This window comes from Pholis gunnellus (assembly GCF_910591455.1).
Source record: "Pholis gunnellus genome assembly, chromosome: 17".
Classification (NCBI taxonomy): Eukaryota; Metazoa; Chordata; class Actinopteri; order Perciformes; family Pholidae; genus Pholis; species Pholis gunnellus.
The window spans coordinates 13286421-13310244 of record NC_136544.1 but is presented as its reverse complement, the minus strand read 5'-3'; the positions used below and the strand labels follow the sequence as shown (position 1 = coordinate 13310244).

Here is a 23824-nt window from a genome sequence, read left to right as displayed (position 1 = left end):
TATCCCAAATATTATACAATGGGAAATGAAGTTGGAAGCTTTTTTTTAATGAGACGATGAAAGCCCCGAAGACGCTCTCTCCGGATTGAGTTGTTTCAGTGCATGAATTAACTGTAATAATACTGTCAGTGCGTGTTTGTAAGTGAGCTAGTTTAATGAAAAAAAATGTCAAATCGGGTTATGCGTGACAATCAGGTAGGCGTGGCGAGGCGATTTAATGTCATTACATCGTGAGGTGGAAATGTCTCAAAGTCAATCAGGCGAACACATTAAGTGACGCGAGACACTCCCGGTGAACAGATATTAACTTATTTTCCAGAGTAGCGGAGAACTTGACTTGTTCCATTAGATATTACTGCAGTGATAGCAGACGGCGAGCTTAGCCCTACACCTCTATTAAAGGGGCAGTGTGTAGGATTTGGAGCGTTGGTGATTAGCCATGTGTGGGGGGGGGGGACAGAGAGACTCACTTGCACTAAAACGCCCCCCCCGCGGCTGGCCTGGCTATGTAAACACAGAACGTATCCTCAGACAACGAATCATATGACACCCTATGGAAAGTCACTCATTCTTTCGTGCGTTTTCCTACGAAAGCCGGCAACAAGTGTCAATTTCCGCCCGTTACATGCATACAGTCTTTTCCAAATGAACCCCGTCTTCAGAGGAAGGAACTTAGTTCATAATTAAGTGGATAAAATACAACATTTATTTGCGATTCACGGCGCATTCTTTTACGCAGATATAGCTACGAATGCTGGATGAGAACGGCCTGCAACAAAGCCCAGAGAAACACAGAAAACGGGTGATTGCCGCGAAATCAACGCTCTGAATTTCAAATGTAGCACCTTTAACTGTACTTGTGAATTCAGCAAGCGTATCGGAGGACGTAACCGTCCTTAAACTCTACCAACCTCGGCTAATGGGTCCCAGTTAAAGAGCTTTTTTTACAGTCCTTCCCTTTTTGTCAGGTCTTTAGTATCGAACCAGCGCTTAACCCGTCTCCATCCTCCCCTTTCAATGCAGTTGCCATGGGAGTAAATATTGAGCGCCGGTGAAGCTTTTCCAATATTCAGGATCCATACCGCCACCTGCTCCTGCACCTCAGCACTAACTGGGTCCGCTCGGCTACCTCTGGTCCCTCACCGGACAACCACCACCACCACCACCACCACCACCACCCCTGCTTCCCTCCTGTCATGGGAGAGGAATGCTGGGAAAGATAAGACCACTTCAAAGACACACAGATGTAGGGGTTTGCATGTGCACACGCACAAAATAACATGAAAGACCATAGCGGATGCATCCTGCACCTTTAAGAGCAGAGGGGACACTATCTCCTACAAACATGTGGGCAGGCATGCACAAACAGCAAGAAAGAAACAATGACACCCGGACCAACACACACTTAATTAACAACCTACCAAAAAGAAACGTTTTCATGTCTCAAGAGCTCGTTACTAAATCAAACAGGCGCTTGGTGGCGGGCACCTTACAACAAACATTTAAACAATAGTAGAACAGCAGGGATTTTTAATTAGGGACGAGCAGGATTATGACTGAAGGGAAGAGTTGGTGTAAACACATCCCATCCGTGACCGAGTGGGCACAGGAATGGACAGCCAGCGTGTAGCCTCTCATGAAGGCCAGCGCGCTTTCCCCTTCTCCGGCTGCCTAAAGCAGACGCTGGCCTCTGCCGTTCCAAACTGTAAAACGGTCAAACTGAGCAGAAGTCGCCGCTGAGGCGCAGTCAAAGAGCGGAAGTAGGACTGGAACGAGGGAGAGGGTGACGGCCTCTTCATAAGAGGAGAGAAATACAGCAGTGTAGCAATAAACCAGCTGTTATGCCTCTCGACCATAAACATTCAGGTGATTTTTCCGATGTTTTTTTTTAATTTTTTGATTTGGAGGTCACTGTTGCAAACGCAGGCAAGCTGTTCCCCAGACGAGCCCCCCCACCCCCCCCCCCCCCCCCCACCCCTCCTCTGTGGTGCAGCATCTCTCCATCTCTATGCTAATGCCCTGTAATGATCTGAGGCACGTCGGGATGAAAGAAGAAGAGAGAAACTTGTTCTCTGCACAGCTTTGTGATGCTTTCCTGTTGTTGTTGCTATAGTAACCCAGAACCTGGAACTCAAATTGACACAGCGATGCTTATTTGCATGGCAGGACAGCGTGGTGTTTCTTCTGTTTGTTCTGGAGAGAAAGAGTGGGCGTACACCATGGAAAGAGAGGGGTGTGTGTATAACAGCTCTATATATATATAAACGACCATAATCAAAACTACCGACAGATTCCGCTATATAACCTTTTAACAGGAGAGTTTGTGGATCAACACTCATCGTAACACAAAGCACACACACTCACACACACCACGCAGTGTCTGGAGGGCATGTTGAGCAGCTCAACTTGTTTAGTTTCATCACCCGTCTTCACACGGACACACCCCGGCATGAAGCGGTCTCGCTACGTCTTTGAAGTTCTCCTGGATCGCCTTTAAAGGCCATCAGTGTTGCCTCGACAGCAGGCAGGTAGACATCACACTGCTTATTTTGTGTGTGTGTGTGTGTGTGTGTGTGTGTGTGTGTGTGTGTGTTTTGGAGTCTGAGTACTTAATTAGCTGAGAAGCCCGATGGGCCACTTGCAGTTTCTCAGTGTTTAACACTAAGCGAGGGAATGACTGGCTCGTTACTGATACTAACAACAAGGGATAATTTATGCACAAACGGATCCGTCTGCTGTGTTTAAGCTCGTCCTCTGTTGCCGAGCCGACAATGACAAACGCAAACAATAAGCAGGCACGACCATCAATGTCCCTTTGCGATCTTTCATGCTGAATACTAAATGCCACAAAACTGCGACATTAGCTTTCCGTGTCGTTTCACACTGACAGAAACACAAAGGAAACGGCAGTAATAAGCATGTCCTACAGCTTAATGCAATTCCTTATTCGTCGAAAAAGCATCCATCCTTGTTTTTAGAAGACAAAAAGTCTTTGGCCAAGACACAAAGTGCCTTGGGCTATTTATTAGGACCTAAGGAAAGAAAAACAGCCTCGCTCAACCCGTTATTTTTAAACCCACTGCCTCTGGGCTGCTGTTGTGTTGTGACAAAGAGTTGAAGACTTCTCAAGGGGGGGGGGGGGGGGGCGCGATGGCACTGTGACTGGGTTTTTGGCTGCGTAAGGCTGGAGCCGGAGCTGAGGTTGTCGAATGGGCGTCGTGTTTAATTGTGCATTCTAGTTTTCGTCCGGGACCAAGTAGTATGGTCCTGTATGGGAAACCCAGTGGAGTGTTCTTCTGACTGGTTGGACGGAGTCCGTTGACGTCTGGGGGTGTCGGCAGAGTGAGCCGCTCTGGAGAGGAGGGAGGGAGTGATAGAGCTGAAGGGTGGGAGGAAGAAGCCGAGGGGGAAGTAAAGGGGGAAACTAAAGAAGGACGGGATTGATGAGAGGGAAGTTATGGGCCACGAATCCAAAACAAAGCGCTGAAAGGCGCTAAAAAGATATGAAGAGCTGAGGGGAACTGCAGAGTTTGGTGAGGATTGTTGGAATGTTCATCAATAAATTACACTTACACATTTTTATGCGTAAGATTATCATCTCATGATGTTCTTATTCTATATTAAATCTATCAGGCGTTACATTTTTTTTAGTAACATGGTTGTTCCAAGTTTGCTGTTTTTCTTCAAGACAACACAAAGTCTTATCACGTGTGAAGCTCTGATTGGTGGGACTTCTCTCCACAGTTACCAGGCTCTGTACTCTACCGGCGCTACCCACGCTTCTAAAAAAGAAAGATCAAAGAGAGTGTGCAAAGGGGTTGGCTGTTTAAAGCCAAACTCTACCTTAATCTAGAATTCATGCAGACTGTCAGTGTGATCAAAGACTCAAGTCAGAAGGCATAAACAACTCTCTAATAAAGTTTGAAGCCACAAAGTCGAGGCTCAAATGTGTGATACTAATAACTGTAAAATAAATGTTCCACTAGAATTATGTATGTTGGAAATGACCAACGGGGGGGGGGGGGGGGGGGGGCATCTTCAGTACAAACAGTAATAGAACAGAACGTTTGTCCATAAACCTGTCAAATAACCCGCGGCGCTATCGCGGTGTTTTGATGATATTCTCAGATCGTGATGGAGTTTTGTGCAGTACGGCGTTTGCACACGCAAACATCTTTTCCCAAAAGTCTCCCCGACTGTATTACATTCTGTTATATCTGGAGCATCCAGCTTGCAATCTATGTGAAACGCAACAGCAAAGGAGGAAGAGCGCCACAGGAAATACTGCATTTTTTACATTAACTCTAATAAGTACTAATTAAAAAAACGGTTCACTGTGACACTTGAAGTTATTACTACAACAATTACCACTTATAGTTCGGCCTTTTCTCACTGTACCTGAGTGCATCTTCTAGTTTGGCGATCTTCCTCTTTGCTTCTGTTCTCTCCTTCTCTGCTTCACTGTGGATTGCCAAAACCTGAGGGAGGGAGGGAGGGAAGGGGGAGAGAGCGAGAGAGAGAGAGAGAGAGAGAGAGAGAGAGGTGGAAGTGAGTGCACAAGCAGACACCATCAAACATCACTCAACAAAACTCTGCCGTCTGTGACCTTGTGCATCTGGCCTCGTCTCTTCTCTCTATCACCCCATCAGAGAGGGCCTCTCACTCTGGATCTGTGGCAGCCATATGGGCCCCTGTTACGTCCAGATACCGTACTCTGGCCTCCATAACGCGCCTCGTTTACCACTCCCGAGGAGCGGGGAGAGGAATCTTTCACGGGAAAGTGAACCGCTGACTCCTCTTCCCGTCATTGTTTAAATCTCCTCTCACCGTCCAGAAGAATATTACAAGGACGGGATAGAAAAACACACGGAACGACTGACTTTCTTTCAGAAGGAGCTTAATTGAAATTCTCCCTGACCCTGAGTGAAGTGCACAAAGGCCTGCTAAGTTCTTGCAGGTGTCTCAGCCAGAGGGGGGCCCCCGTCTCGGGGTATGCCAGCCTGCCACGAGCACACACGTTAGAACTATATGGCACTTTGAAGAAGACCCAGGTGCAGCAGGTCTTTAAAACCCAACCTTCACCTAAGAAGTCTGGCTTGGACCGGTCTGGTCCGGCTCAGATTGTTAAGAGTGGTCTCTTCACTCTATGGTTTACAGCTGCTCTGTGGCTTTGAAGAGGGTCCCTCAAAAGTAAAAGGCAATTAAGTGTAGGCCCGCGTACACTGACAGTGCACACTTCAATGAGAGAAATGTCTCTTTTCAACGTGCTCTTTTGCAGAGCGACTCTACATGTTTATTCAGATTTCCTTATAACTCCCCATCCTCAACTTTCTTTGCTTTCTAACTTTTATGCTAAATCATACATTTTCCCATCCTGCTCTCTTTCTTCTTCGCCCAGTCCTTCATCTACTTGTTAATCACGGCCCTGATTTTACGAGAGCAGACATAAAAGTAAGGGGAACGAAAAAGGGAACATGTGACTCCGGGCTTTGATCTCCACTTGACCGTAATAACTGTGTCCAGGGCTGTTTTAATGCAACGACAGACGCCACGGAGCTCAGTGGATCGCTTTCTCTGAAGCGCACACACACACACACTACCTTTTTCTCACAGTTGAGCCGCACTTCGTCTTTTTCCTGGTGAAACTTCATCTCTTGATCCTGGAAGGAAGCAGAGTTGGAATGATACTGTGTGGCGGAGGTGATACTGTGACACATCACACAAAGACAACCCCCATTCTAACCTTAATTCTAACATTTAAAACATGCCACACACCCCCAAAATCATACCCTGACTTGCTGGTGTCTTCGGTGTTGACTGTCCTGGAGCTGCTGTTTGAGTAGCGCTATGCTTTTCTCGAAGTCCTCCATCACCTCAGAGGACTGGAAGAGAGAAACAGAGAGGATATCGCTAAAAACTACTCCTGTGTATAACTGTATATTTGTCAGGCTGGGAGGGAGAAGCGTTGTCGAGGTGTTCTGGTAATGTGGACCTTGGCAGCAGACAGAGCATGTTCCTTATGCAAGTGGCTCAGGTCAGTCTCGTGTTTGGCTTGGAGCTTCTGCACGGTCTGCTCGTGCTGCTCACTCTGCTGCTCCTTCTCCTTCTGCAGGATCAGATGTCTGCGGACAGTTAAAGCGCACGACAGGGCGGTTAACACATAGCCTGTTCCTATTCCCCAATTAAAGAATTACACGAGTCACTTCCCCTCCCTATTGCTCTAGTTTGGTCTCAGCAGATTTAAAGGGTTTCTTGGCGCCTTATATGCATCTTGACAGTAACTCGTGACTTAAGACCTCATGCAGATGTTGTATAAAACAGAGGACATGGTGACAACCTAGTTATTAAGCGTCGGCAAACACATTTATCGCTCTCTAATTTCACAGACCGTCTGTTGGCCTCCTGCAGCTCGACGCTGACGGATACAATGTGAATCTCCAACTGGGCCTTCTCCTGCGACGCCCTTTGACGCAGCGCGTTGCCCTTCTCCACCTCCACGGACTGCTGTTTCACCCGCAGCTCCAGCTCACGCACCGTTTGCTCCTGAAACCCGCAAGCATACACAGGAATCAAACAGCTTGAACCAGCAAGGGCGCTAGCCTGAGAACATATCACGGGTCGAGAGGGTTGCGTGCTCCCACGGTAGACGTGAGACACAGAAATCTGGGTGCTAATGTGGAGGAACGGGGCGTACAATGTAACATTTAATAAATGTCTAGTGTCTAGTATTATCATATTAATTAAATATGACTGTAACAGGATTGTTGAAGTCTCAGCTGCTTAAAGGTAGAGTGCGTAGTTTCTGGCCACATGCGGCGCAGGTCCCTGTTTTGTTTGTCTCTCATGCTCTAGAAATTTGGAAAAAAGCGAGGTGCAGACCAGAGCGAGCTTCACTGTAATTAGAAACACTTTTAATGTACACTGTCCAACTTATGTTACAGAACACTGAACAGTCAAACTAATCACGTGTGCTACGGATGAGATTAGACAACTCCACTGTACATTTCATTGGAAAACGTGCAAAGCTGAGACAGGATTCAGATTTTCAATAAAGACAATGATCAAAGACCAGCTGATGCACACAGCTTCTTCCGGCAACCGATCTGATGAAGAGAAAACGTCCCCTCTGTGCATATACTGTCCCCCCTGCATGCGAGTCTTTGTATGCGTGCGCTTGTTACAGCGTGGAATGCGGCGTGGGCAGGCTGATAAAGGCGATGACGGGGCACTGATTAAAGATGGTCAATTTAGACGATGACAGAGGCTGGCGATGACAGGGAGGTGGAGCGACGGCAAAAAAAAAAAAAAAAAAAAGCAGGGAGCCCGTGTGTTTGAACGGAGTGCGAGAGCAGCGCCCGGGCGAGGCTGCTGAGAGATATTTGTGTTAGCGGCGTAGGGCGCCGAGGAGAGGAACAAGGGGGGCCTGTGTTGTGCTGGGACGCGTGCTGACACTTAGTGTGGAGAGGCGCTTCGTCTCATCTCCTGCCAGAGAGCCGAGGCTGGACCGGGGCACACCTGGACACACTCGGGAGGGAGCGAATCACGTCCCCTAATGAGGTGTTTTAGAAGGAAAATTACAAGGTGTGAAGAGCAGACTGCATGAGGTACGTTATGAGCTCTGCTCCCCTTCAGAGATTTAGAAGCGACAAAGTCTTTGAAGTTTGAAAAAAAAAAAAAGTCATACGGTGGATGAACTTTTACGGTTTTGGTATCTGGAAGACATGCCTGCGTCACTCATCTCCTGAGGCTTGTCAGGCTGTGTGTATGCGTGGATGTTGTGCGAGCGGTGGAGCAGCAAGAGGACGAAGACATAAGAAAAGAAGACTCGTGGGACAGGTGTCACCAAAATGCTCCTACTAATACTGCAACGTTTACGCCTGTTTTACTATGACTGTTACTGGGGATGCACAGATGTGGTTGTCTCAGGCCGATACCACTTTAAGACAATATTTACTTTAAGTACACAGGCCTAACAACTGAAAAGAATAACTAAATACTAGCTCAACAATCAGCCAGCTATCGGCAGTACAAAGAGAGGATTATTCCGACTAGTTCATCTCTAAACCACAAGACCATATTAATCATATCTCCATTATCAGTCAGTTTAATTATAGACATGCATGGACTACAGTCTAGAGTTGGAATGGCGCAATAGCGAGGCAGATACCGGCTTGTCTTTCTTTTCAAACACCTACTCAGTCACTCTACCTGCTCGTAGGTTGCGTCCAAAAACAACAACCTCTGACATATCTGTAAGCCCCTTGTGAGATCTTTGATCTGCGCGGATAGAAACCTAAACAGGTAGCGTCGGGCCGATGGACAGTCTTCATGTCACCGCTATTTAAAAAGGAAAATGAATCATCAGCCTGAGTTTGTCTTGGCTCGCATACTTCAACTGTGAACCGAGCGAACTTTGCACATTGTGTTCTGGGCATGAACTTTTTATTAGCAGCTACGTCTCCCCCTCACAGTGAGCAGAGGAGGAGGAGGAGGAGGAGGAGGAGGAGGAGGAGGAGGAGGAGGAGGAGGAGGAGGAGGAGGAGGAGGAGGAGGAGGAGCAGCCTGAAACGAATCGGCATACAGTATCATTAACGCGCACAAAGCTACTGAAGCTGCAGGGTCAAAGTCGTGGAGGACTGAATAATCTCCAAGTACAACATGTCTAAACTCAGGTCTTCTGAATGGTATCTTGAAATTATTTTACTATCAGCCAAAAGTCAACAGAGCAAAATTAACCTTTTCTCCAAAAAAAAAAAAGAACACAAGAGGACATTGATACTAAAAGATTTAGGGTTAGAGGCGCCATCCTCAAAACAAGTGTGCTGTAATAACTCACCGGAGATAAAGTTCACTTTGAACTTCCTACAGAAGGCACGTGTGTGTGTGTGTGTGTGTGTGTGTGTGTGTGTGTGTCAGGCCAAACTCACTGCAGGAGAGCAGCTAATTTACAGTGACAGTGGCTCTTTTCATTCTCTAGGGCCTCGTCTGTTCTTAATTATTAAAAGAGAGGCCTCACCACCGGCCCTGCACTGTCCAGTGTTTGATGCCTTTTAAATACTGGCCTGCTGACAGATTAAGGCCAGAAGCGATGTGTGTGATACGTACGAGAGCCCGCGATAGCTGATTCTAATAACAATACTATTGATGAAGCAGTGTATTCAACTGGCCCGTGGTGTTGATGATCCCCATTAGTGTAATGTGCACGATCCCACTTAAAACCCCAAATCCTTTCATATGACATCAAAGAAACTGTAGCTTTGGGAGGTGTGTGTGTGTGTGTCTGCATGCGGAAGATTTAATACACACTTGGATCAAAGACCTTTTTTTTAAAGATGACAGAGGTAAGATATGCGAGTCATTCTCGCCCAAAGGTTACAGGAAGTCTCCCTTCATTTGAGCCATGGAGTGACACGGGTCACTGTTTTGCACACGCACACACTTTCCTCGGAGCTAAAAAAGGCGAGAATTTTATGCAAAAATACACCCATCTCCTCACCCAAAATCCTGTTTGTTCCAGTGAAAGTCTGGTGTTTGGTATAGAAAATAATCTGCCCACACGAAGTGTCTGAACATCTCCCGCTGCTGTTTGAGATGAATTCCCTAATCAGCAGCAAGCCAGTGGAATAAACATGAGTATACTAATCCAAGTTAAATCACGTTACATGATGGGATGACTTGTTCAAAGTGTTCTCACTTGATGCCACAAATGTTCTCGTACACATAAAGCGGCTGTAAATAACACACAACGCGCTGACAAGACTAAAAGGTTCCTGCAGCTTGATCGATAACTAAAACACACGTTCCTGTACTCACGGTCGCGTGTGACCGAGCATTATGCTCGCCCTCCATCTTAGCCAGCCGGAGGTTGGTGTCCTCCAGCAGCTCCTGGATGCTCTCAGTGTGCTTCTTCTGCAGTTGAAACTTCTCCTGCTCCATCTCTGTCACAGCAGCATGCAGCTAGAGGGGCAGATGATAACTATGTATCAGTCGCGCATCTGTTTCCTTTCATTTCCACGTCTACTTTGCTTCATTTACTTTCTGCCACCGTCTCTTTTATAATCTATTTCTTTATGCATGTAATGTTTTGCTTATTCGAGGGGAATAAACCACATTTATCTACGGGCGAAGTAGATTTTTCTTATTATTACATCTAAGAAAAAAAAATTGTAGCTCATCACATGCTAAGTGACCCTGAAGAGATGAGTGGAGATTGCATTAGGATCTTATTGAGCTCGGTTAGCGAGAGCTATCAGGAGTGAAAACACAACTTACCCAGAGCAGAGAGCATTCATCTGTCAACACATTAACTTAAGCACAGCATGAAAGAATAAATATATTCTCTAACAGTACAGCAGAGCTTTGCCTGCTTCCAGCTAAGTCTGCCAGTCTCAAGCTATCAAAAAGTCTTCCTCTGGCTCAGGGCTGCTTACAGGGGGGGGGGGGGGGGGGGGGCTGCACAATATCCAAACCCTTCAACTTCTCCTCATACCTTCTTCTCCCACTCGTTTTTCAGGGAGTCGGCGCTCTGATCCGACATATTCTTCAGCTCAGCGATCTGCTTCTCTTTGCTCTCGCAGATGACCTGGGACTCCCGCAGCACACTTTGAACTGTGGAACAACAACAACACACACACACACACACACACACACACACACACGGAGAGCAGTCAGGCCCTGCCTCAGGGTATGTGCACAGATGGATGGACAGACACACACACACACTCAAACACAGACATACAGTGATGCCCATTGATGCGCTGTCAGTAAATCAATGTCAATAAAGATATTGCTTCAATAAAATGGCCAGTAGCACTGCCCTTTTGACAAGTTGATACATTTCTCAGCGAATGCTTTTAGAGACAGAGAAGCGAGGAGGAAGAGAAGAACGGGGAAGAGGAAATGAATAAAAAAAAAGGCAGACATTGTGCGATTATAATTGAGATTAAACAGCGCAGCTGGAGAACGTCACTCTACACCCAGTGCAGTGTCTCTCGTGGAATTGTATCTTTTCACAGCGAGTGTTCAGAGACACCAGTGTAAACACTCTTCCAGTTAACCCTGCAATGCCCGCGACCTCTCACCTCTCCTCTCCAGCCTACGGATCATCTCCTCCGACTCCTTCTGCTTGGCCCGATGAATGCTCTTCGTCTCCTCAATCTCACCATTCTTTCGGCGCAGAATCTCAGGAGGAAGAGGGAGATTGTTTTTAAACACATACCGGAGAATATATATATATATATATATTTTTTTACTGCTGAGAAAATGGCTAAATTGCATGATAGAGGTTCTTGTTAAAGTGTCTTTGGCTTGAAGCTTTTTTTACTTTCACCAGTAGCTATTAAAGTTAGAAGCCTACTTGTGAAACCCATATAAACAGACAAACAGCATTTGGAACCTGTAATCACCCTTAAAAAGCTACTTTACACACTTTAAACAGATCTACAGGTGATGTGTAACGCGCCAACAAGGCAGGGAAGAAGAAGCCTGCTAGCAAGTCAACACTGCAACAAAACAAATGATGAACATGAAGTACATTTAAGAGGTTATTTAAAAGGACATGGAACATTTAGTCGACATAATTCACCGTATGGCCTGACAAGGCCTCATCCTCCACACGCCTGATCTAATCCTAAAGGAGGCTACAGGCTAACGGAGGGAAGTGCCATCTGAGTGAACCACCTGTGCCGAGGTGTGATGCAGTAACTGCATCTGCTCGCCGCTGCCATCTGTGAGCCATTAAGCTAAATAAGGCCACGGAGAGTTGGAGCTCCAGTATAAAAAAGGACAGTCTAGCGCTCTCCATATTGAGGAGGAAGATGTCACAACTGCATAATGTACGTGCACATCATGCAGTCGGTCTGAGGGAGTGTCTACCGCCTGTTCTTCAGCCCATAAGCTACCTTTCTAGCATTTTGTTCTATCCAAGTGCACTTAGTCGCCCAGCCTGCCGTCCTCTCTCTGTGTGTGAACGGGATGGGGGGGAGATGAAAGGAGGACGGGGCAATTGGAGCAAAGTTCACCAAACATTTAGGGACACACGGGTGTTTTTTCAATTTATCCAGCCCAGAGACCGTTGGATTTTTAGGGGTCCACCGAGCGAGGCGGTGAAACGCAGTCGGGTCCAGGGAGAGTGCACTACAACGTGGGAAATGACAGCTTTTAGGGTGCTCATTTTAGGCTTTTATAAGACATCCTAATGCATGGTGGGAATCCAGCTGGCCGCCCGTGACTTACACCAACATCACCAGTGAAAGGAGCGAAGTGGAGGAAAAAAAAGAAACACACCTACAATATCTGGAGTTAGAACACGAGTATACGAAAATGCTCAACAAAAAACACAAATGTAATTGAATCCAAATGGCTTTCAAAACAAAATAAGAGTTATTAACTACCCTCTATTGTCTTCTGGTGTACACTGTGGTCTACTGTTCAACAGCATAATCAGAAAGATGAGCTTCTTCAGCACTGATCCGCACACTGTTCTCTCGTTATCCTCTCCACAATGACCAGCAGCCTTTCAGCAACCTATGCATTATTCATACAGTAAAGAGACTAATTAAAACTAAACCTAGCGCGCCCACCTTCCATCAGGCTCATCAGCGGGCACCCCTGAATCACTCCCCTTTGAAGCCATTAGAGGGAAGTCTGGGTAAAATTCTGAGGGAATTAAATCGGACATAACTTGCAATCTGTGTGTAATTAAAGAGAGGGAGCGAGGGGGGGGTGGGGGGGGTAGCTGTCATCCTGTCTCTTGTCAAACACAAAGAAGCAACGGGCATCTTTAAGTGGAGGGAAAATTGAACTGTTTTTCTCCTTTTATTAAAAGCTTCTGTGGCAGCAGAGGCAAGTCATAGCGGGGACGTGACAGATCCCAGGTGCTTGATCTGCAGCCCGACTGATGGGCACCGAGTGAGAAATAAAGCAGCGTTACTGCTATTTTCCTCCGGCTGACAAAGAGCTTTGAAGACGCGGGCCGATGAGAAGAGGAGAGACTCGTTCTTTTTCCTTTTCATTAGCCAACCAAACGGAATCAAGTGCCAAAGATGGGCATCGTAACGCGGGTTAACTAGTTTTCATGAACACTCGAGTTAACAGACCAGGCCTGTCCGCTGTTCCCGGGAGGAAGTACCAAGTCATTTCACACTCTTGGTGTGTTATTTCTCAATAAGTGGAACTATGAGGATTTTTTTAATATATATATATACATATAGAAGATATTCTACCAGTACCGGCTCACTTTAGGTTTTATACCCTTGAAATCACAGCTGCCTGATGAGATGTAAGAGAAAATGAGCAAATTATTTCTTTCAAGAAAAGCAGAAGAAAAGCATCAAAGAACGGGATTCAGCCACGGTCGCACTACGCCCTTCACACTCTGACTGGGCTTCTGACTCCAGAATATAATTATTTGCAAAGACGCATTCTAACTATAACCAATTCAATATTTGGGTATTTACTAAAGACTACAGTACAGAGGTAACACTATAGGACGGTGATTGTGCTTCATATAGCATCTGTAGCAGACTAATTGAATCAATATAACTCGGTTTGCTGGTTTACTCTGCATTAACAAGCATTTATGATCGTTCTATAGCCAAAGTATGAATATCAAAGCACTTAGAACTTTATTTTCCCACGGCCAAATGTATTGTGGCGTGACTCATGATTTTACATAGTTTATTGTTGCATTAAAGACCCGTTAGAATTCCCAAAATGCCCTTTTTCTCATAAGCTACAAAATGAAATAGTGCGGGCAGAGTATTCACTACGTTTCCATTTTGATTCTTACTTTCTCAACATCTGCATCGTGTCTCTGTTGCATCTTCAACTTCTCCTCCTGGTGCTTGGACTCCAGGACTTTGATCTTCATCTCAGTCTGGAAACGCATAGGAAACCAAACGTCACATATGTACTTAATAAAGTAACTATCTATCTATCTATCTATCTATCTATCTATCTATCTATCTATCTATCTATCTATGTAACACTAAATGGCTTTTAACGCTAAACTAAGTTGGTAAACAAACAAAAAACATCTGAGGGATTAAATATTACTTCTGACAAAGCAACACAAGTAACACATTCTGTTCTAGGGAGTCAAACATTGAGATCCGTGCCAGAACTTTCTATTTTAGAGACATGTCACGGTAGAAATAAATAAATCATCATATAGTGTGTGACAGGATAAAAGAGATAACATGAATCCGGATGAAAGGAGATAGTGTGTCCCGTCTTGCACACAAGCGCAGCTGATGATGAAATAAACCACATTAACATTTTAAAACATTTATCCGTGCGCAGAGCTTCAAAAAAAACACAGCGTGGAGCTTAGATGTGTTCAACTGTGTGCGTTTTTATGTGTGTGTACATGCCAGTCTGTAGTAAGCACAACAAAGTGGCAGCCTGTGCGCACTTCTGAGTACACACAGCAGTTAATCATTGAGAGAGTGGCTCTCTTCATTTGAACACAGTGTCTTCAGAGGATCAAAAGTTCAGCGCTGTCATGTGCATGTTGGAGCAGATCTCCGAACAGACGGCTTCACGGTTGTAATCAAATTAAAAAAAGAAAAAATTAAACAATTCTTCTGTGTTCTCTTCATACAAAATGATTGATTAGTCATTCCTCGTTACTGGAAATAATGATCACATCTCTGGGCGTGAGAATATTAGTCATAAATATCACGATCTTCAGCCGAGGACAGCGGCCCTCTGGGACTGAAACGCTCATTACGCATTTTCTATTCGATTCAGAAGCTTTACGACTAGTGGGGGCTAAAAGAGTAAAACTCTGCCCGAGGGCGGGCCAGAGTTATGTAACATAAAAGCAGCATATTTTGATCATTTCGTCTTATGTAAATCACATTTGCCTCCTAAAACAATGAGCTTTTCTCATCATTTTTCTCGCAACTCTTTCTAGTTAGTTTGCTACAAACTACACAGAAGAAGAAGTCTCCACTCACAAACACACGACGCACGGCGAGAACCGTAGACAGAAATATAGCTGACCGTTCACTTTGAAGTCACGACTCATGTTTAGTCATAGTCTGTTCTCGCGTGTTAATCAACCCTGCAGCAGGGTGACAATGTTCCTCCTTTGAAAGTGCGGCAGTGTGTGTGTGTGTGTGTGTGTGTGAGAACATGTCAGTGGCTAACAATACCCCGGGGCTAGCTCTTGTTTGTTCTAGTCATCAAAACAATTAAGTCGAAAATTCCCATGACATTGCTTGGCACAGTCAAAACCACATTAGACCTTCTCTGGGTAAAAAAAAAAAGAAAATCAAAAAAAGGAGAACAGCTGTGATGATGGCCTGATTAAAAATAATATTCAATTACGGTGTGGTTAAGTGTGTAAATATTCAACGGCATTCTGGATGTTTGAGAAATGGTGGCATCTATATAACCAAAGAGTTACATGTTGTTAAGATGTCAGCGCTGTATGTTGGATGATCAGTCGGAGTAAAAATGAATAAAAGTCCAACTAACACACACAAAATTGCCTTCGAGATGCCTCTCCCCATTACTGCACTTGAGCGACGTGTAGACTCTTCATCCCTGACAAAGCTGCGTTAAGTGTTCTCTCTTTATACTCAATCTCTTTTCTTGGTTTACCACCATTTCTTGTGCGATTGAGGCGACCACAGGAGACCTGTCAGAGTACAAAGTGGAAAAGCAAAAGAAAGCGAGAGAAAGAGGGAGAGAGAGAGAGAGAGAGAGAGATGGCAGTGATTGAAAAGCAGACGAGTAAGTGGGGACCCGATTCTGCTGGCGCCCCCCCCAAACCAAAAAAAAAAGCACATGTGGGGGTGTCACTTTCTCATCCTCTCTTCAAAAGCTCTTTGGAGAAAGTTTGTCAAACTAGATCAGGGGCGTTTGAAACTTGTTTATAAAGTCGTCAGTGAAGGAAGGAAGGAGGAGGGATGTCGTACACCTAAGGCGTCTGAGATGCCTTCAATCAGCCCGACTGGATGCTACAGCTCCCCCCCCCCCCCCCCCCCCCCTCTCTTCTTCAGAGTTGTACCGAGCGCTGTAAGATGCCATGTTTTTTGACACTACGCTCATGAAAGGATGAGAGGGAAGAAAAGGGAGGGGGGGGGGGGAGAGATGGAATGCAAGGAGAAGACGGAAACAGCTGCTTTTTCTGCTCTCAAAACCGGCGCGGGGGGGTCAAGGCCTTTTTCCTCAGAGGGACGTGTTCACAAACCGCCTGCTAACTGTTTGGGCTCCACAAAGCAAGGTCGCGTTTGTGCGTCTCCGTCCTCGGTAAACACAGATGCTGGAGGATAGTCGGTGCACGGCGTTCCGCTATCTACTGAGGAGCAGCTCCATGTCACTTCCACACGCTGACGAGAAGTTAATTTACTGCAGTCTGTCCACGCGGTAAGGTTGGATAAAGAACTTTTGAATATCTGACGTGTGAAAGAATCACCGTCATAGTTTTAAGAAAAGCGTAGTTCAGATTGCTACTCAACACTGCTGATACAAATACATCAAGTATACGTAAGAACCAAGTACAGAATGGCTTGAAAGAGCAGCTTTATCATTATGGAACATGGGTGGTCTCTTGCGTCTCTCAGCCTGGATCAGTCTGAGGAACTGGTCCCCTTTAAGCTACGGAGGCTCACTAGCTCGCTCTTTTTTTAGCTTTGAAAAACGTTCAGATAAAAAAAGGCTCCGGCCCTCTGAATCACAGGCCGAGAGAGCTCACGCTCCGTCCCGGAGGATCCTTAGATTAGAGAGACGGCATCATTACGGCAACAGAAAGCAAAAAGGGAATCTGATCCCCAGTCAGCGGCTCGTGACCATTAGAGTGTGGCTGCTTGATACGAGGACACCCAAGTCCCTCAGGTCAGCTACCAAAGGGGTTAGTTTGAAGACAGCACGCACGCAATCACATGCAAACTTTAAAAGAAAGACGGGGTGCTTTAATCAGCCGCTCGGCGTCTTCTTCTGTACTCGCACACAACTCGAGCTTATGGCTGAGCCTAATTCATCAGTCGGCATTTTATTGAATTTCCAAATAAAGACCCAGCCCTCATAAGGCTGAGCACTTCTCGGGCGTGCAGACGGATTAGCGGGACTTCGTTTTCCCCACAACTCGCCCATGAGCAAACGCGCCGTCTAAGCGAAGTGACTCAAAGCAATGCTTCTCAGCTGCCACTCGTTGCTCCGTAGGAAAAGAGCAGTCAGCATTCCTATCAACGCGAGTCAGAAGCTGATGCGTTCGGTGTGAAAGCGGAGATGTTCGCTAAGCTGCCGCCAGCTTAATGAACATGTGGCGCGTGTAACGCTTTAAACCTGGGTAAATTTTCAACTAGGCTCTCAGGATTAAGGGGAAGTGATGTCACTGTGATTTCCTGGACTGGGCCTAGACAGCCACGCAACGACACGGGCTGGACAAGGCCTCAAAAAAGGTTCTGCAGGAAAGCTTGATGTGGCTTTTGAGGATGACACGGTTAAGGTGGGACTGGTGACTCCAGTCACTTCTATAGAAAAGTACTGTGTGTGTGTGTGTGTGTGTGTGGTAACAGCTGTGTCCTGTGGGGTTCAGAGTTCCTGACTCTCTTAACTGCTCAAGGTGATTTAAGACACATGATCAGTGGGGCCATCTTAAATTATGAACACCAGAAGAAAAAGGGGCTTTACAACAGCGCGTCATATACCACAGACCTATTATGATTCCTCTTTTACGGGGCAGAGGGTGCAGTCGAAAGGGAATTCCCAGAACCTCACGATGGGAATCGGAGATGCACTGGCACAATGCAGCGGAGTTCAAGAGAAGGTTCTGCATACGGCTGATGGGAATGTCATTAGATTTGCAGGTCATAAACCATAAAGTATTGGACAACTTCAACATGTTGACCAGATGGTGGCTCGATGAAAAGTGAAAGGATCACCATTGAGATTACAATCCAGAGGGGGGGGACATGCACGCGTTTAGCCAATTTCGTGGCAACCCATCCAACACTTTACCAAAATATACAACTGCCGACGTCACGGTGGCAAAGTCAGCGGGCCACCAAAGTCAGTAGGACGCATCGTCTGGGAATCATTAATGTCTGCACCAAATTTTGTGCCAATCTGTCCAGCAGATGTTGAGATAATTCGCAGGATAAGTGAAGACGTTGACCTGCTGGTGACGCCAGAGAAAAAAAGTCAGAGAATCATTAAGTCAATACGAATCATCCTCTGGGAAAACAAATGGCGGTGACGTCTACAAGTCCCGGAGGAATAGAATGTACGGCCGCGACACACGCTTTTAACGGTCTCTCTTTTCACTCACATTTTCCCGACAGCTGTATTTTAATTGTAATAAAACTCTACCTTCTGTGTATGGTAGAAGACATCAGAAACGCAGTAGGCAAAAGGCACAAACCTGAGCACCATGGGGACAAATACTCCGGCTCTGCACCATTTCCTCTAATTTCCCAAAGTGTCCCTCCCAGTGCTTCTCCGTGACTTTCCTGAACTGGTTCCCATATTGAGAGCATTCTGGCCTCAGTGGAAACGTTCAGTTTCCTCTCTCTCCTAACGCTATAATTCAGTGGCCACATCCATACAAACTGAATCTGAACGCTATTTAGTCTACCATACATACAAGAGCGGGACAAACTATTCTTAATTCTCTAAAATAATGAATTAAATCAAGAACTACAGCCACAAAAATGACCATAGAGTTGAACCAACAGCCTCCGCCTCAGTATAAACATAATCTGAACATTATAATCTTCATATAATTTATTGCAGAGCTGTTGAATTGGATACTGTAGTTTGTACTGGAGTAACTAATAAACTGGGAACTCTGTGTGTATCAAAGTAAAGTTGGTGTGGAGGATAAACACGGTCTTCTGAGAGGTGATAAATTCATATTCCCACCACACACAGCTGTGTGTAGCCGGTCAGCCAGTCTGAGGCAGGATCAAACAGCATGGGACGTGGCTTTAATGTTTTCGTATTGGTGCCGCTACACTCAATATCAAACCACAGGTAGACCGGCCGACATGGGTGGATGTGTACCGATGAGTGTGTGTGTGTGTGTGTGTGTGTGTGTGTGTGTCTATGCATGTGAATGACAAAGTCAATAAGCAACACCCTTGTTGTCCATCACGTCTGGTATCCTTTCTCTCTGCCCTTTCTCCCCCAGTGAAGCCCAGCTAGCTGACTGGAGCGCTTTCCCCAAGCAGACATGAAAAGCCACGGCTCTTACAGCCAAGTCATGCTCGGTTTTATATTTAACAGTGCGGGTAAAGGCCGATGGGGGGGTGGGGGTGTGTGTGTGTGTAAGCGTGCTTACAGAATGGGATTTTCAGCTTAAATCCACATAAGGAAAAAAAACTGTCATCACTGGGAGCCGGCATTATTTTTGTCTTCTAAGAGGAACGCTGGCCGTGGCCATTTCAACAATACAAACTACGCGCAGAGCTGGATGTGAACGGCTGTAAGGGGCCACAAAGCAGTCAAGAGAGCTTTGACTCCTGTGTGTGTTCAACACTTGCTTCTATACAAACGCTGAGCGTACTGAACTGTGAGGAGCGAGAGTTTAGGCTCATTGGAATGAACATTTTCTTTCCTTTGGATGTAGAAAAGAGAAGCATTAAAGAGTTCTGATGTTCATCACACACAGAAGCTTTCCGGTAGTGTGTTTTTTGGGGGGTTTGCTAAGGGCTCTTACTGAGGCGTACACCTCCGTGCTGTGTGAAAGCTGTGGGCCCTGATCGTCCAATAGGGTGCTGTTCCTCCCGAAACTCGGCTTGAACATCTACAGAGATAAAGAGGAGGGAGATTAGGTGATGAGGTGACTTTTTTTGTATACGTAATAATAAAAAAAAAAAAGAGAGAAAAGTTACCGGAGAGAAGGGAACGGGGTTCTCTCGCAAATACCTGGGGTTTTCAATCTGAAAGAGTAAACAGAAGAACTTTAGACGTCCCTTTGTCTGCTTCTTCTCCTCACAAAGCCTCACCACCACGACCAGAATGCAACCTCCGCCCTTAGTTTGTCATAAACAACGCGGGGAACACATCACAAGCTCGGTGCTGCGGCCGGAGTCTCTTCCGTCGACTCCCGTCTGTTTAGAAAGACAGAACGCGTCGGGCGACTTCAAGGCATTGTGTGTGTGTGTGCGTGTGCGTGTGCGTGTGTGTGTGTGTGGCCGGCTGGGGTTTCCGCTCTCAGCCCGTCTTTGCCGTCCCAACACGGCCCTTTTGTCAACACTCTGTCCCACTAATCTGTGAGCTATCCCCGGTGCGTTTACCGTCACTCGGAGACAAATGTGTTTACATTCTTGCCAAACACTGACACGGCATGTCCTTTGATTATAATATGGAACACAAGAGATGGTGGGGGGGTGAGCTGCTAACCTGATCACAAAGGGGTCACACTCCAAATGACTCCACAGCATTACATCAACACAGCTCACTGACTGTGAAACAAACTACAAAAACACCTCCGTCTTGACAACTTGCTATTTTCCTACCACTATTCCACATTTGTTTATGACCCCATTATTTTCCTTGTGAACTCACACCATCACACAGCGTTTCCCCTCTCAAGCACCGAGGCTGTCTATTGGGAGGGGGGGGGGGGGCTGCTAACTAGCGGCAAGATCGTGGCCTTTCAAAAGCAGTGACGTTTGGAGATGACAGCGTCGACGCACAGTAAACACTTCTGTTGCAAATCTCTTTAACATGGGGATGGGGAAGGAGGAGGAGGAGGGTTGAGCGGGACTTATTCAGCTGCGGTTGAATGAAAAAGGATTTAATGTTGCGAGGTGGCACAACCCACACAAAGCCGATCCAGGATGAACGGAACCTAAAAACAAACCTCAGAGTGTGGCACTGAAACGGTTACAGCTACTGTACGAGGATGAAGTCGCAAACTGTTGCTTCAGGGCGAGCCGGCGACAGAGAGAACAGATGAAAAGCGGCTTCTGCCTCCCGACTTAGTCGTGATGCAGGTAAAAACAGGTCAGGCATTTTGTTAGTTGACATACGATAAGCTCTCCACAAAAGGAGACATCCGGCTTGACTACAATCAGATTTACCGCAAACTGTAACACGTGCACAGTGCACACACACACACACACACACACACGCACGCACGCACGAGACCAGACCAGTCAACATCAGTGCAGAGCAGCAGCAACAGTGCCACAACGTGTGATGAATTGCTTTTTAAATTTGGCACTGGCAAAAAAAAACATTTACCAAGTGATGAATCAATCAATATCCCTCTAAACTAGAGCCCAGGCAGAAAACAAGAATGTGATTTATTTTTATACCCACAGACAGCCAGTCATCAGATTTGATTGAGCACGGCCCACAGGGCAAGGGAGCCATGTAGACTAAATGCTGTGGTGTAATGCTGGCACAGCAGAGTGATACTAAACTTGGATTTGGTTGTACGTATGCGCCCGTGTGTGCACGCACACACACACACACACACACACACACACACACACACACACACACACACACACACACACACACACACACACACGCTCCTGTGTGCACATGTTTGGACGGACGCAGAAGAGGAACGCGCCACATCACAAGGCACCGGCTCTCCATCCAAACAAACACGCGGGTGATTGATGGCTTCCTCGTTTTCGGACGAGCGTCGAGCGAGCCGTCAGCACACCCATTCAACCGCAGACAATGGACGCCCCAAAGTGGCATGGGGGCGGGGGAATACCGTTGAGTTCTGGATGGGGAAAAAAGTAAGCCAAGTGCTATTAAGAGATACAACTCTTAACAAGCCTCCATAGTGGCTGGAGCTCCTGTCTGAGCCTGAAGCAATCTGCTGTCTACCGTCCAGCATGGCCAGCATGCGGACTACACAGACGTTGTTACATTAGTGGTGAAATGAACAAACCGGCATGGACCGCTTCAGAAGATCTAAAGCACAGCTAAAGATGTTCTTGATAGAGTGACGCTCGGTTGTGCTCAAATTTCGTCGGAGCCGGGCACTTTGAAGCAGTGCATCTATAAAACTTCTGTAAACTTGAAGAGGGTTGGTGTGTGTGTGTGTGTGTGTGTGTGTGTGTGTGTGTGTGTGTGTGTGTGTGTGTGTGTGTGTGTGTGTGTGTGTGAAAGAACATCTGTTGATTTGAAAGATGCAGGCTTGGGGGAGCGTTGCCAGGCAATGCTTCTTATCAGCGTCTCAACACAGACGAGTGCAGAGCGGGGCAGTGCACGGCTTCACGTCTGCTGATAGATACCTCAGATTACCCGAGAATTGAAAAGCGAGGGGCGGGGAGAGGTAGACGGACGGACAGAAGGGCCAGAGAGAGAGAGAGAGAGAGAGAGAGACATAGAAAGATAGCAGAACAGAGAGGAACGATTTAAGAGAAAGAGAAGGAAAAAGAGAGAGAGAGGGGCTGTGCTGTGGAAAACATCTGCGTGAGTAACGCGGGGAGGAGAGGACAGAGGCGACAAGGAGAAGAAGAAAAAAAGAGCGAGTGAAGGTCATGCTGGTGAGGAGATAGGGAACAAAAAAGGGAATAAAAGACATGAGGGCAGAGTGCTTATCAAGCCCTGGCCTGGTGCACTCCAGCCTGAGCAGATAAGAGCGGCGCACTCGTCTTCAGATACTCAAGTTTACACAACCCTTCTGTAGGACCCTCACGTCCTACAATAGCAAGGAGCTGCCTAAAGGAAGTGGTTTCAAGAGGACATAGGTGAAGTGGCTTTTACCCCCTTTTGTTTGGCTTCGTGCAGGCAACACAGCTCAGCATCATGGCCCTATTGATATATTGTGTACCTCGTGAGCTCAAGCGATCAGAGTCACTGTAACTGTGGATGAGCTGCAGCGTAATGACAGCTGCATGTAAACCGAGAAGCTCAAGGCATGCCTCCGGACTCACCCCCAGGTTCCAGCTGTTGAGACGAGCCTCCAGGTCACTGTCACCGGGAGACATATCCGCCTTCAGCCCCACATCCACCTGAGGATAAAAGAGTGCGAGAGCGTGTAAACAGCAGAAACTAAAAATGGAAATGAAGTTATAAATTAGAGGAGGGAATTTAAACGATTTCTCTGATCGGAAGTTTTGGCCTTAGGGAGCAAACGGCAGACAGTGATGGAGGTTATCATTTTTGACACAACATAATTCCTCTTTTGGCAACAACAAAACGTTTTGCTTTTTCTTTTTTTTTACAGATATACAGTACACCCACATGTGTTCTCCTCCTGCACTAACAGCTTTCTACTCCCTCGTTATCTCCATCTCCTCCACCCTTCGCTCTCCTCCCCTCTCACATACAGCGCTCCAGATGTTTGGCAGTTCCACATCATTTCCGTCATGCAGTAAATTCCACAAGAGGGGCACACGCAGCTTAAGCGCCTGTCATCCTTGTTTTCCCCAGCCTTTTGTTACAACGAGGCCTCCGGATTTGCTTTATACAGAGTAATTCCAATGCTTCCAGGGGTTCTGTTGATACAACAGAACCCCTCAGTTTACTCAAGTCCAAGTCGGGGCGGCAAGGTTGAAATGGGGGGGGGGGGGAAATATCTAATAAAGTTGAGGGAGCGATAGGGAAAGGAGAGATGTTGTTTGATTTGATTAGGATCTGGCGGAGTGTGGACCTTGGGCGGACCTCAGCGGAACTGCACTGACAGAGAAATCGCTGAATGAATAGCTCCAGATTAAATGCCCCCGCCTTCTGATTAAAAAGGCATTACGGTCCCAGAGCCTCACCCTCGAACAAACAGAGTAAACGTTTCATTTCAATATCTAGGAATGCCGAGCACGCTGGGTCGCTGGCTGTTCAAAGTGTCACCGGCCGCGTATCGAACCAGGACTTCCAACGCATTGTGTTGAACACTGATAAG

At 46.4% G+C, this 23824-nt stretch overlaps 1 protein-coding gene across 1 annotated transcript in view; it reads right to left on the bottom strand.

Annotated features, from left to right (window-relative positions):
• cep112 (centrosomal protein 112) overlaps positions 1-23824 on the bottom strand; it is a gene marked incomplete at both ends in the record, with an annotated part of 83293 nt that overhangs the window by 53661 nt on the left and 5808 nt on the right. The window contains 12 exons of the mRNA XM_079176849.1: positions 4399-4478; positions 5601-5660; positions 5790-5882; positions 5993-6122; positions 6389-6543; positions 9814-9957; positions 10490-10608; positions 11082-11181; positions 13790-13876; positions 19682-19756; positions 19845-19892; positions 22860-22937. Of these exons, the coding sequence (XP_079032975.1) occupies positions 4399-4478; positions 5601-5660; positions 5790-5882; positions 5993-6122; positions 6389-6543; positions 9814-9957; positions 10490-10608; positions 11082-11181; positions 13790-13876; positions 19682-19756; positions 19845-19892; positions 22860-22937 (1169 nt within the window). The remainder of the gene's footprint in view (positions 1-4398; positions 4479-5600; positions 5661-5789; positions 5883-5992; positions 6123-6388; positions 6544-9813; positions 9958-10489; positions 10609-11081; positions 11182-13789; positions 13877-19681; positions 19757-19844; positions 19893-22859; positions 22938-23824) is intronic.